Source organism: Fringilla coelebs (assembly GCF_963513975.1).
Source record: "Fringilla coelebs genome assembly, chromosome: 6".
NCBI classification, from domain to species: domain Eukaryota; kingdom Metazoa; phylum Chordata; class Aves; order Passeriformes; family Fringillidae; genus Fringilla; species Fringilla coelebs.
In genome coordinates, this window is record NC_140034.1 from 9,961,953 (window position 1) to 9,977,435 (window position 15,483).

General features: G+C 37.2%; 1 protein-coding gene across 1 annotated transcript in view; it reads right to left on the reverse strand.

Moving 5' to 3' along the window:
• TDRD9 (tudor domain containing 9) overlaps window positions 1–15,483 on the reverse strand; it is a gene marked incomplete at both ends in the record, with an annotated part of 68,152 nt that overhangs the window by 40,067 nt on the left and 12,602 nt on the right. Inside the window, 4 exons of the mRNA XM_084207992.1 lie at window positions 1,106–1,228; window positions 3,224–3,445; window positions 3,906–4,003; window positions 10,614–10,720. Coding sequence (XP_084064118.1) covers window positions 1,106–1,228; window positions 3,224–3,445; window positions 3,906–4,003; window positions 10,614–10,720 — 550 coding nt within the window. The remainder of the gene's footprint in view (window positions 1–1,105; window positions 1,229–3,223; window positions 3,446–3,905; window positions 4,004–10,613; window positions 10,721–15,483) is intronic.

Below are 15,483 nucleotides of genomic sequence, written 5' to 3' on the forward strand. Positions count from 1 at the left end.
AAATTACAGCACCCAAGAAAACAAAGCTTGAAAAACCTCTGCATAAACCCATCCTCCTGTGTAAGGGGCCAGAAAACTTTATTCCTTCATTTCCATATATATTTCATATATAATGAATAAATCTTAAAACTAAAGGAACAGTAACACTTTATGTGTGCACCTTCTATGGTTCAGCTTTTGAATCTACATTTAACCTGAATTTCCTTATGAAGGAAATGTAATGGTTTCCAACACTCTGCTAATACACTGGAGTGCTCAAATCTTTTCCATGAAGGCCACTGATGCAATTCCTTAGGCTTTGGAGGTTTTTTTTTCCTTTTTCTGTTTGAATGAAGTATTAAATTTTCCTTATACAAAAATATAACTTCTTGCTCAATCTTTTTCAGGTTTCCAGTGTACCATCTCAAGTGCAGCCATGACAGCCTTGTTACTGTAATAGCCTAATGCTACACTAACTACTGTCTCCCTGATTCTCAAATATCCAAGAATTAAAGTAGCTCTCAGCTACAATACTAGTAACAGGATAAAAATTAAAAAAGCACATATAAAAAATACAAGTTAAAACAAAATACACACACAAAAATACCCAAAAACCAACCAAAACCAACCAACCCCTCAAAAACCCCAAACCCCTAAGTCCTCTTCTGTATACCTACATCCCAAGATGTTGTACATCCTACATGAGATCTACATTCATGATTTGTGACAGCACAATTTCACATCTGACTACCATTAAAAGTCAAAAATTGCATTCCACACAAAAGAAGCATATACACATGTAAAAATATACAAACTACAAGTGTAATTTCTTTAGCTTCTGAGTGAAGTGACAGCAACAATAATGAATCCTCAAGAGTGAACTGTACCCATAAACAGGAGACAGAACTTTCACAGAGGTATTTTTCAGGACACCCCTGAAGAATAAAGACATTTAATATCCAAGTGAGTGAAAAGTAGCTGCCTCCTCCTGACAGGCCTAGCTGGACAGGTTCTTGAATTCCACAAGACTGATTTCAAAAAACATTTCAAGGTACCTACATAAAAAATTAAGGACTCCCAAAAACCCTCCCCACACCCTCAATTAAACTTAATTCCAGCAACTTACCTCATCAATGAAAATGTGTGTGAACTGAGTTAGGCTCCTGGCAGAAACAATCTTCTGAAGAAGAACTCCAGTTGTCATATACAGCAACCTCGTCTCCTTTGTCGAAACGTTCTCTAAACTTAACTAACAACAGTAAGAAAAATACATACTAGCTGGAAACTTATTTACTGTAGTTACAGAAGCATGCACATGAAAGAACTCCAAAATCAAACACAGTGTAAAGCCATCAAAATCATTTACTCCCAGTTGCACAAGTTTCCATACACAAGTGTTCTTACCAGAACCAATTAACTGGTTTTTCTTTGGGAGAAATTTCCAAAACATTTAAAACTCCTAAGTTTTATGAAGTGACAAAATTCCTTGCTGGGGACTTTAGACTGAGAATTCTTCAAAGACTTCTAAAGGAATGCACAGACCATCCTTTCCACTGATGTAAAGAGCAAGAAAAGATTGTGTCAAAATGTAGTTTGCTTACAGGACAAGACAGGAAAGAGGTTTGAGTTATCACCAAGACCAGGCAATTTACTCCTGAGAGAAAGGTTCTAGAACCCAGTATGAAAGAGATTTTTGATTTCTAATATACTTGTGTACCTTTAGCCATCTCAGGTGTAACCTGTGCAGGCAGGCAGAGCTGTGACCACCGTGTGCAGCTTTACATCAGCCCAGAGCAGACACACGTGCACTCCACCATTTCCCTCTGGTTTTGCTCAGCTCACACAAGTGCTGGTGAGACAAGCACAGCACATGCACATACACTGTCCTGAAGACAGTCTGGAAGCACAGTATCATTTTAAAGTCTTTGAGACTCACTAGCCTAACGAATCAATTTAGCAATTTAATAACTAATTAATTTAAAGTAGCAAAAATCACAAAGGCTTTACATATAAACTATGAAACAAACAACATACATAACTTCTTGGTTTTGGCTGGGATAGAGCTCATTTCTTCTCAGAAGCTGGTACAGTGCTGTGTTTTTGGGATTTAGTATGAGAGTAATGTTGATAACACTGGAGTTTTGGTTATTGCTGTCATGTTTATGATGTGGTACAGAAGAAAACAGACAGGGGATAAAAGCCTGACATGTAAGAGTCCATACTACGAACAGCTCTGTCACTCCCAGTTAAAAATCAAACCCCTCCAGGGGTTTGAAAACTGTACAGAATTAGATTTAGGGGTAACAAAGAACACCTAACACACATAAATGGCACCACACATAGCATACTAGGAAGCAACCTAAAGCTGCAGACCTATGAAGAAACAGAAACCTCTAAATGGTTGCTAGCAAACATATACATGCTACCCTAAGTGCAAGAAAGAAAGGAAGAAACAACAAGAACTAGAAGGAAGCAGAGGGGAAGAAGAGCCCAGCAAATACTGCTGTGAGCAAAGGGCTCCAGAAGCAGACAATTCTCCATGAACATCCCTCCCACTGTCAACACCAGTGTGAACCCCCTGGCCTGAGGAACCAGAGCAGCTCATCCAGAGACAGCTGTAGTCTACCCAACAATGAAACCACCATCCCAGCAGCTCAGTGTGGGTACTGACAAGGAGCTGATCAAAGAACCAGGACCTGTGTCAAAAGAGGAATGTGGCATCAAGTTTATAAATGGAGGGACAGAACTGAGCTTGAAGCTGAGTTAAGCAACTCAAAAGAAAGAGACAGATTTAAGAGGAAAAACTAGTTTGAGTTTTTAAGATGTTAAAAAAGAACAACAGACTGTTTACGAAAGAACCTGGTCATAAATGCATTAAAGTTCTGAAAGAGTTGCCAAGTAAATGTAGTAAAGTCAAACAGATAAAGTATATTACTTAAGGAGCTGAAAGGCAAAATCACAGAACATAGCTCTCCTTCAGCAATTTCAGTGATTAATAATGTAGACTTGCCTGATGCAGACACATATTTTCTGTTGGAGTCCCACCAGGATTTACACTTGTTCAAATTTACAAGTTGATTTAATTACAAACATTTAGCAGGAGACAGATAAAAAACAGCAATTCCACTTTAAAAGCAGATTCTCTAACATTTCTTCAGTATGCTAGATATGCTTAAAAATAATCAAGGAATAATATACAGTACTTTTTAACGCATTTTTAAATACAATTTGGATTTCCTCATACCTGGTATCCTACAAATCCACCAAGTGTCCATGATCTTTCCTTGCTAATCCACCTGGCAAGGCTGCTGGCACTGATTTTCCGAGGCTGGGTAACAGCGATATTGCAGGGCATAGACCGGGTCATGCAATAATCCAAAATATACTGTGGAATCTGGGTGCTCTTTCCACTGCCAGTTGCTCCTTCTACAACCACAACTGAATTGTTTTGTATGAGAGACACAATCTGAAACAATTTTTCAAGAAAACTCGTAAGTATACAAGTTTTAAAAGATATAAAGAACTCAAACATATAAACATATAAAAGAACTCAAAACAGATTTGAAATATCAACAGCTTCCAAGCCACAAAGTAAGTTTCTTTAGAACACTGTGCCATCTTTTCTATCAGAGATAACTGGAATCCTACAGTGCATTAGAAAATGACAGAAAAGAATATGGGCACACACCCATGTACATACTTTACATTAATACCTATAAAGTGTAACAGCAACATTTCTTCCTCTAAGAAATTTGATGCAATGGTTTTGTAAAAAACCCGGAAGTTTTGTACAGTGTTTAAAACAGGAACAGAAATTGCCTTTCAAAAAACAACAGAAACAAACAAACAAAAAAAACCCCACCCTGAAGCCACAACAAAACACTATTTCCAGCTTTATTCCATGAGAGAAAATAAACTGACATTACCTTTTCCCTGTGTTTGGCTGTAGGCATATCCAAATATTTACACTTACTTACTGGTACAGAAATTGAATCACTTGATTCACACTCAGACAATGAAGTACCTAAGCATAAAAATAAATAAGAGTAACATTTCAATAGAGAAAGGAAAAGACCAGCAGGAGACTATGACGACAGTATTTGGAAGCCTAATTTCTCTAAAATGTGAACCACATCCTTCAAGTATTAATAGAATAAATATTTTTTTAGTATTAGTAGACTGAAGAGATTTTCTGTATTTGTGCAACTGCTGTTTTACTGGAAGCAACTCTGAAAAACATGGCTTCTTTGTTTAACCACCATCAGTGGCAAGGATGTATACAACTCTATATGTTTGTCTCTTAATTTAAAAAACTGGATTTTTTGCAGTTTGCATTACAACTGCCAATTATACCCAAGAATTTTTTACAATACTGAAAAAAATATGCCTTATTTATGTACCCGTGTTGTTTCCCTTAAAGTCTGTGGATTCACAGTACAAAATAACCTGTAATAATTTGACATGAATACCATTATATTTCTACCACATGGCCATTAAAATCTGCTGAGCACCATAATGACCTTTCTGTGTGATGCTACACTCTGCAGGCTCTTGGCAGAAGTTAGTCCCCATTAGCACTGGGTAATACAGAGCAGAAATCTTTCAGTGCCATCCTAAGTTTCTGCTCAGAGGTCTGCAGTTAGTTTGACCATGCAGAACAAAAGAACAGATCTGGAGGTGCTGAAGGAGAAAACCTGGACAAGACTGTGGTAAAGAACAATTTTCCAAGTTACAATTAAACAAATAGCTGAAATACTCATAGCATAATGAAATCAAAAATAGAAAAGCTTTCCATTTCAAATGGGTTTCACCAGGTATTACAGTGAAATGGATACTTACATACAGATAATAAAACATACAGTCAATAAAACCCTATACTACTTTTTATGTCATTTTTTCTCTAAGAAATAAGAGTAGTGAGACAAAATTCTAATATTCTTTCTACAAAGGCAATAATTACTTTAAAATAAAGGCTACAGTTTAAATACTTGACTGCAGTTACAGCTCTCTTTCTCTGGAAAAGTAACAATCTCACACAGCAGTGAAGCAGAAGCAGGGAGAACAGCATCTCAGCTCTGTGCCATACTTCAATGTGTTCCCAAATTGTCTCAAAGTGTCAAGGAATACAAATTAAGTTATTCTAACACTAAAAAAAAAAGCCCCAAAAGCTGGACAGCTCACTGTGACAGTTTCATAAGGCACTAAAAAACAGAGTTCTCCTAAAGCCACATTCTGCAACAGGAAAAATTCTTTTACCTGGACTCTGTAATGCAACAGTAAAGGTGATCACTGCTCAAGGATCTACTTAACACCACCAAACACAAACAAAACCAGAACTTGATAGCAGCACCCCTCTGAAATATTAACTGTCCTTTTTAAAATACTTTTGGTTAAGGTTCTAAATATATTCCCCAGAAAAATGCATATATATAGCATTCTGCCACAGCAACTCTGCACAAAGGCTGCCTGGCTTCCCTCTGGCACAAACATGTCACAACTGAGACATCCATAGCTCTGTGTGATTTGACCAAAGCTGGAAAAAACCTCAAGCTGCCAGGGAACAGATCCCAGCAGCAGCAGATTCCTGCTAAAGCAACATCACCTTCCCACCTCTATCAGGTTTTCAAAGAAACAACTGCAATTTTGAAAAGTAAAAATGTTAAACGAAGAAAGCAATTTTTAATAGTGCTTATAAATAAAATTCAAAAGGTAGGAATCATATAATAATCCTCTGTAAGGCAGCACAAACCCCAGTGTATTAGTAAGAAATTATTAACCTCAAATTCAATTCATAATTTTATTTAAAAAACACAAATAAACAAACCACAAGCAAAGAAACAGCCACCAATATTTATGTACCTGCTGAAAAACAACTATGTTCATTTTGTAGATATCATTTTTTCACCAATAAAACATATTTTTTTTTAATACTGCTTTTTACACAACATTTCTAGGACAGCAACATCTTACTCTCTCCTAAGCACATCTGGAAAAAAAAGGTCTGGAAAAAAAAATGATACCAGAAGTAAATGGTGATCCAATGTTAGCCACAATCACCACACAGAATTTAAGAACTGACAGCCATACAAGCATTTAGCAGATGCTGCAAGTATCTGAACAGTAGTTGGGTTTTTTCTCTTCAAGACGTGTATTCTGTGCTTAAACTGAAAGAAACATGACTGAGTTTGCTTGGGGAACTAATAACATGACAGCTGTGAGACTACTGTCTGCAGACAGAACAATTTTGGGCCTCGGCAAACTGGCAACTTGAGATAACACTGAGGTGACCCAAGCATCAATGGAAAGCCCCACCCCAACAAACTGAGGACAAACTCCATTTGATATCTGTTATGATCATTAGTAAAAACCAAAACAAAATTAAGATGGAGAAACTGAACAAGCATCTTAAAAGACCTTAACAACTTCATCTTTATTTTTTAAACATGAACGTTGTGCTGAACCATGAAGACCTGCTGCAGTAGAGAACATTTCAATGTACACCCTGACGAAAGGTCATTCTACTGATTTAAATAATCATTCAGCTGGGGACTCTATACCACTCAGTGTAATTCCCTTTAAATGCTGGAGCTTGCCTGAGGTTTTTATTTTTTATTTTTCATACCTAGTATGAGTATGTAATAAACCCCCCAATGATAACTAGTCTTCAAAAAAGCTGGTCATTCCTGCCTATACAGATGCATCAAAAAATTCAGCTACAGGTCTACAGAATTATCAGCAAGGGAGACAAACTTTTGCTTTTTCAATTGCTTTTACTTTCTGAAAAACATTTCTAGGACCGGGGCAACTGACCCAACCAGGGCACACCTGTGTCAGGCATCATCCTCTAACCAGCACCTTGGATTCTAACATGGAATGCAGGATGCTTCCAACCTGAAAACAGTAAATTGAGGAAGCAGGAAACTGCCCCCCATGCTGGTTTAAGACAAGCAAAATATTTCAGAGTATAAGAAGCATTAATGCCAGTCCAGAATAATTAATTTCTCTATTCAGAATTGGTGCAGAAAAAGAAACAGAAAACTTGGTTATGGGAAAGATTAATCTGCCTGCTCACTTCCCTTTCAATCATTATTAAAATCCTGTAGAGATGACAATGACTAGAACAGTCCAGTGCCTAAGGAAAGAGCAAATTTTCCGTATCTCAGTTATTACAGCCCATACACCAGATGTGCTCCCTCTGCTACCTGTCTCCTGAGTGGAATTTGAAGAGATCCTTTAATATAAGATTAGATTTTTATATTCACCAGTTCTGGGAGAAGAGTTTGCACAGGTATATCTTGCTATCTGCCACTAAGCAATTAAAATGAGATGCTTAAAACAAAATATACTTGAAAGTACTGGTGAGATAAATCAAATAAAACGCTTATTAAATCACTGATCATTCTTCTGCTGAGACACAAACACACAAAGTGATGACAGTTTGCAAGGAAGTTCATAGGAAAGGAAAGCCACAGGTAACAGCTGGCTCCTACACTGAGCCAAAAAGCAAAAGGACTTCCCAGAACATGGTGCTACCTCAGTCAAACACCAAGTACACAAAGGTGCTGCTGACTGATCCCTGATAAGCTTAATCCAGAGAATTCCTATGAAAATACTTGTCTGGTGAGACTTCTTTACTGCAATCTTCTTCACATTACATGTATGTTATATATAAAAAGTTTTGGGTGAGGATCTGTGCTATGACTTATTTTCATGGCATGCATCTATTCTGAATTCACAATATATAATGTACCTAAAGTTCAGCTTCTTATGTATCAGAAACAATGCTGAAATTTCTTCTTCTCTGAAAGAAATTACTTCAGGTCTCCAGGTGGGACTTAGAAGACCTCGAAAAGATATCCATTTACATTTAGAGGCATGAAAATCATGCAGACAGAGGAGGAGGGGAAAAAAAAAAGCTGCCATCCACTAAGCTTCATGAAAATAAAGACTTTTTTATGAAAATAAAGATTTTATAAGCTTTCTGAAGTGCAAAGCTCTAATCTGTACAGATCAGAATAACCAAATATGGGAAAAAAATATTTTCTATAAGATGAGTAAAAAGGTAAGCATCCTAAACACCCAGCTCTAGCAGGTTGCCCTCTGCACAACACCCCATGACCTCACTGAATCCAAAGTGTGTGAAGCCTGGAAGAGCCAATACCAAACGTGAAACAAACCTGGCGGGACAGGGAAGAACTGCTAATGCTCTACTCGTTTTGGGTAACAGTTATGAAAAATAATTTCTTCTCCTTTTATTTAATCACTTCAACTTCCTTTGCACAGCAGTATCATTTCTACAATGCTCTGCAGAAGCCAGAACACTCAATGCAGTTCCCTGACGATCTGTTTCCCCAACAGAGACGCAGATCAGGCATTGCTGTTTGCCATCCCAGTATAAAAGCATATGCTCTTTCAAAGAAATTGGAAAGCACAAGATTCAAACTCAATAGAACTTCATCAAATAACAAGGCACAAGCAGTACAAACACAGTTTCAGTAACTGCAAGATTTAAACCAGGCTGTCAATGTGCACAGAAAATATTGCCTATAGTCAGAACAGCAAGGCTGAGAGAAAGAAGCTACAAAAGGAGTACCCATTCAAAACCTTCAGAAAAAATCAGTTTCTCATTTCCATGTTGTGAAGGTTATTTTTTGACTACATTTGTATTCAACACAGCTCAACTCACAGGTCCTGGTCTAGATAAGTCCTTGATCATTTATGACAGTGCCCATGTTCTTGAGGAAAACAAACTTTCAGATCAACATAGCTGATAGTTACAAATACACCTCAAAGCTCTTAAAACCTGAATGAGGGGCACGCTACATTAAAGCAGTCTGAAATGTAGAACAACATACACATTTATTAGCTATAAAATTAACAGTACAATTCTTATGCTCACTTACTGAGCTTTTTTATTCTACTATCCTAACACAGTACTTCTGAGTCTGTCTGGAAGTCAAAGTTAAGGGCAGTAAGAAGCAGGATTTTCTGAAGCTTTTATGTTATTCTACATCTAGGTGGGATTTGGCAGCTCAGCCTCAGAATGCCTTAGGAATGTTCCAGTCCTGTCACTACCCAGTTTGCTTGGAGTCTGCCACGGGATCACACACTGCTGGCAGCAGAGCACTGATGAGAGCAGGCAGCCATCAACACTGCACAGAACAGCTCCTGAAGCAACTCAGACTCCAGACAATGAGACAGACAAAGAACAGAACACGGGGAAGGAGAGGGGCAAGAAACTGAGGAAAATATCTAATGCTTTAATAATAAGAGATTATGTAATATGTCAATACTTTAGTAATGTTTATGGTTGTTTGCCAACTAGAGGCTGTTTCAGTAAGTTACAACTGGAAGGCAAGAGTAAATACCAGAAGGTAAAATTTCAAGGACAAATATTTTAGGGTAGACCAAGAGAAAATAGGTATTTATTAAAGTACCAGGATGACTACACAGAAATATTTCCTAAAAAGCCTAAGTTGTAATCCTGTTTCTTTTACAGAAAGAACACTGCTAGCATCAGTCCTACTCAAAGACATGCAGGCCACTAGTGCTGCTAAAATTGCTAGTCTGTTTTATACAAGATTCTGATTTAGTAGGCAAAAGGCACTGAATGAGCTATGGTATTTCCCTGCATTAATCAATATCACCGTATTATTAAAGAAACACCTACAGAACTTAATCTTACTCCACCTGTTACTGCCTCTCCTTTGCTAGTAAAGCACATGAAGAACTAGGGAAATGTCATTCCTGAATGACAACACTGGAAGTTCCTTCCAGTCTCTTTTTATTCCCCCATTTCCACCTTTTAATACTTCCTCTCCCACAAACTTTTTGTAACATCAAGGGAACAAGAGAGTATTTTGTGGTTAGGACAGAACACAGGGTGCACTGTGCATGGTGAATTGGCCAAGTGCCCCTACTGTGCTTCAGCTATGACAAATCCCACAAGTGGCTTCATCAGCCTGAGTTCCACAGGCCAGAGAATTTGCAGATGCACTGAAAGACAGTAATTTCTAGAAAATTTCTTGATTTGTCATATTTTGGTATGCCAGCAAAGGTAAGCAGAAAATATTAAGAGAAGGACACACAGAACAGATAAAACATAAAGGTCCTTTTCGCAGGAAATCAGCTACATTAACAAATCTGGAAATTAAGAGGCACAGTAAGAGTTTGAAGCTGAGCTGCCCTGACAAGTGAGTCAGCCTCACAGTGCTTTTACCAGAGCTCCTAGGAAAGAAGTGCAATCAAAATTCTCTCTAAAGGCAGCTCAAAGCAACAATCAAGTACACAGAGAAATATGAATAGAAAATGAGAAAACAGAACAAAGGCATGAATCTAATGAATGGTATCTTGTCCTTGCAGATTCATTTTAATCCCATATCTACATTCATCAATACAACAAGCCAGATGTATGAACACTTACCTATGCAACAGCATTATACATTTTAGTTTCCAGAAAATAAATTGACTTTTTAATACCATGCTTTATCTATAACAAACTAATGCACATAATCAATAAACAAACAAGTACATTCAATTTAGAGAGGGAGACAGCATAAATACAACAGGGAGAAAAAGGACAGGTATATCTGAGTTTATAACAGGAATGAAATAATTTTATTTCTTTTTTTTACCTGGTTTATAGACAAGCTGATAATTTCCAGCTACATTCTGCTCTTGTTCCTCTGCTTGTCTGTATTTTTTAGCATATTCAGTTCCAATGTTCTCTGAGATAGGCAGTCTAAAGAGGCAAGAAATGGTAAATCAATAATGGTAAATCAATGCTTCCTAATACAAATCTCTGGGATCTCTGGAAATAACAGCATTATACAGGAAGTTCTTCATGTCATGCAGGAACCACCTCAATGAACAAACTTCAGAAAAAAAATTAGTCTATGCATTTAGATACTAGCCTGAGGAAAATGCCACATTGCATCTTTTTGTTTAGACCCAAAAAGACTGAGCTCCCAAAATATCATCCTGTAAGACTTCAATACCTAGGAATTTCTCCTCTAATGAAAGACTACAATTTCTTCTGCACAAAGATTAAATACCTCTGCTTCTTCCATTATTGACATGTAAAATTAGGAAAATAATTCTTGTATGATTCCCTGGAGACAGGGGAAGTGGACAAGAGGAAACACAAACATCTCACTGCTTTTAAAACTATAAGCCATGAAATTATGGTAGTCAGGGAAAAAAATAAACACAATCAGCTGATAATAGAATTTTATGGAAATCTATTATAAACAAGAAATATTAATCATGATATAAATGTAATGAAATGAGATTTTTAGAAGTCTCTTCTACATAAACAGCATGAAGAAATTAATATGAAATTCACTACAGAATAAATTAACATGTAAACAATGATTGCATGGTTACTAAATCACAGGTGAACTTAAACACAGAAAAGTTTTGAAAACATCAAAAGTGATTTTTTTAAAATAAAATAGAAACTACAGTTTTGCACATTAACTTCAACTCTGGGCCCTGTGCAAGCCTTACCTATGCAGCAATTCATGAAGGCACAGCAAATCTAAGATTTATGAAAGAACAGTGTTGTGGAAGTGTTTATTTCTTGACCCAAAAAAGAGGCAATGCTGACCCCAGAAACACTGACACTAAAAGCTACATGAGACTTTTAACATGGCACTACATCACACAGCCCTCATCAGAGGGAAACTCCCAAGATTTTGATGCCACTGAGCACTCACCTTCTCTGCCAAGGAAACTCTGCCAGCTTGTCTGCTACACCTGAGCTGAGTGACAATTCACTCAGCCCAGTTCAGAACAGAACACCAAGTATTTATCACCTGCTGTTGCAAACAAACTAGGACATAGCTCCTGATCCAATTTTAACAATATTTTTAGGCACAGTGCTACAGCAATTTCCCCCAGACCTCAAGTATTTCTCAATGCACGGTTCAGCAGGATTTCACCCATGTGCACAATACCTACATGAGCAACAGCTGCCTACATCCAACGTCATCACCCAAACCCTTTAAGACACTCCTCAAAAAGTCTGAATCTGCAAAAATATACATAAAAATTCATACACGTGATGTCTGACTGCTTGCAATGTAGGTTATTCCACTGAGTGTATACTAAACACAAATAAATCCAAACAAATCAATCATCCTAACAAGGCCAAGCATTCAGTAGCTGAAAATACCATAATCTGTTTGGCTGCACAATCTCACTTGGTCAGCATTGTATGCACATACTACACAGATTTTTACTCATATAACCAATTATTTTTTCACTTCCATAAACCTGCAGGCTCACTAAATACACTGGACACACATACTGTGAAAAAAACCAACTGGTTATGCAGTAAATGCAACTTGTCCTTAGGTTCTCCATGAGGAGAAGAAAAGCCATCCAGAGCAAGCAGTCAGGGCTGTCACAGAGGAGCAGGTACTGCTTGACTGTCAGAGCCTGGAGCAACAGCAGGCAAATCACCAACAGCAAACTCCCACTGAGGGGCTAAGGCTGGGAAAGGCAGGACTGTGCTCCTTGCTTGCAGTTAAACCTTGCAGATGCATCCCTATCTAAGCAGTAGCTGAAATCAGTTAAGGAACAGATAAGGAACATTAATAACTCAATATATAAACAAATAAACTTATTAATTGTATCTCTTGGAATTTTAAGAGTCTTAAGCATTTCAAAACAGGCTCCCAGAAATGTTTATGTATATATATGTGTGTGTGAGCTTTCAACCTTTGCCTGTACAGCTTGAGGAAAATGAGGACAGCATGACCTCAGTCATTTGCAAGAAAAGATGAATTTTGTTTGGACAGCTGAATATTTTATTTCAAGAATTAGGTTTCCTGTCTTCAGAAAACAGCACGCAGTAAATGAACCTCAGGCTACACAATGAATAAACAAGATATCTAATAGCCAGTCATTAGGAATAAACATTGTGCACTTGATGTACCAAATCAGGCTCCAGTCTTGAGGAAAATCATATGCAACTGGAAAATTACATATGGGCATATGAAATGAACAAATAAGCTTCTATATGCCATTTATTGGTGCTTTAATGATGTACTTTTCTGCATTAATAAAATTAAAAGCTTATAGAATAATGGGGAGTTTTAACTGAAATGGAAAAAAATTACTGTAAAGCCCCCTGGAGCGCTCCTAAATCACCAGAATGATATACAATCTTTCCATTAATACACTATTAGTGGGAGGTATCATCCTATATACCTGAATAAACAGAAAAAAATTTCCCTTAGGTGGAAATCTAATGATTTTTCAGCAAAATTTGCTGACAGCAGAAGAATAACAAGATTCAGAAATTCAAACAGCAATGCAAATGAAGGGACTTTTCTGGACTCTACTTATGGATCACCTGTCCGTCCCATACACCAGTTATTTCTTCCCCATTTCTATTCCTCCTGACAGTCAAAACCCACCTTCAGTACACCTGCCATGTTATAATACATATTCCTCAGGATTTCCAGAGTCCAGCCTTTTCAACTGCACATCCAAACCAGAAGCACATCCAAATTAAGAAGCAGTAAAAAGCATTTTTGTGACACTGAAATTTGAAGTCACCAACTGAAGGAAATGTAGGAGATTTTAAATATTCTGGGTTTTCTTCCTTGCCCCTCATTTTAAAAAGTAAGTGAACTTGATCTTGTTCATATCAAGGGCATAGCATATTTCATCCTCAAAAGCAGCCAATTTCTATGGCAGAACCTGCAATTGTGTGGCATTCTCTTCACCCCAAGTGGAAGCAGGCAGACAGAATTATAAAGCACTGAGAACACAATCAATCACGGACTTCACTCAACAAGAAACCCCTGCTACACCCTCAGATTTACCCACAGAGGTGTGTACACTGCAAGACCTACCTATTGCCTATTTTTAGAAACACTTTCAGAAGTAGCAGACAGGACTTTGAGCCTGACAAGCAGTGGCCAGCAGGGCCCCTTCCATCAAGACAAAGAGGGACATGCCTCTTCTTGGAAAAGAATTAACACTGTCTTGTGAGTTAACAGGATTCTTTCTTCATTCTGTATGATGTGGTTTAACTATAACACTTTCCTGAAATGTGAGTGGTCTTGGTACATATGCCCAGTCAGACTAATTTTGAGCAATTGATTGAAACAAGGTATTTTCAAACATAAAATTAAATACAGCTGCCACTTCAGGGGAATTAGCAGAAGGGAAACACAGTTTAACACCAAAAATTTTTGACACTTTCAATTGTAAATGCTTCAAAATATACTGAGGGTGCCTTTCTTTGCACAAACTGAGCTAGAGAAAGGAGTTTCTTCAAGCTATAGAATGACCTCTAATAAGTCAACACATCATCATAACAAAGTATACTGAGTAAATATTTTTATTTGAGCACTTGAAATAATAACTAAAGCGCTTTTGCATACACTTAGCTGCCAAAAATAGAATCAATTGCCCAATCTTACGGTAACCCTGGCAGGTAATTTGTTTGGCCCTTTCCAATGTCATACATGAACTGCAATACCAATGCCTACACTGAACAAAGTTAACACTTTTAGAAGAAATGCTTTAAAAAGGCTTTATTAAACCAGCAGACACATGTAGTCTTATTCCCTGAAAAAATTTTTAAATTGCTTATGCAGCATACCTGAGTGTATAAAGAAAATATCCAAGCATGCAATGAAATTTCAAAGGATAAGATGCCTGCCTATCCAACTTCAAAAAAAATTCTATTGACCACTTAATTTGAGGTAGAAACTTCTATTCAAGGCCATATAACTTCTAGAACATGTCCATCTTAGAGACAAAAATGAAACATCAAAGTCTCCTGGGACTGAGTTTTTAAAAAATTCTTATAGATGTATTTTCTGTTTATTTATGTTCTGCCTCATTTAACACAAAAAAATCCTGTGCACATGGGACTAGAAGTTGAACATAAAGCTAGTGTCACCCATTTCACAGATCAAAAGAGAAGGACTGCCCCAAGTCATGGCTTCTGTCACGCACACAAACTATTCACCTATTTACAGATCTCTGGGGAGGGAGGAAACCACTTGAAAAAAAAAACCACTTAGCCTCATAACATACAGAGCAATATTTTGCTGTACAATTTTAGTAAGATATATACAGTAGACTGTTTCAAAGCTTCTCTTCTGAAACTAAAGTAATGTGACACTTTACATAACTGAACATTTGCCATGACAGTAAATAACCTTCCACTGGGTTTACTGAAGGACATATTAAAAATTACTTTCCTTTCAACTGGAAGCTGGCTTTCTATACAAAAGGTTGGTTCTACCTGCAGAAATACACTAACTTCAATGAAATCATGTACTCTCATTCAAAAGCCATGTTTCAGCTGCAAGAACAGACTATTAATAGAATTCAGAATAAATGTAACATATTAAAAACTAAAATACAGATTTCACAAAGTCACTGCATATTATTTCAAGAATTTAAGAATCAGTTAGGTGCATGCTTTTTTCCCCAGTAAGAGAGCTGTTCTAAAATGTAATTTGCTAGATTTAGTGA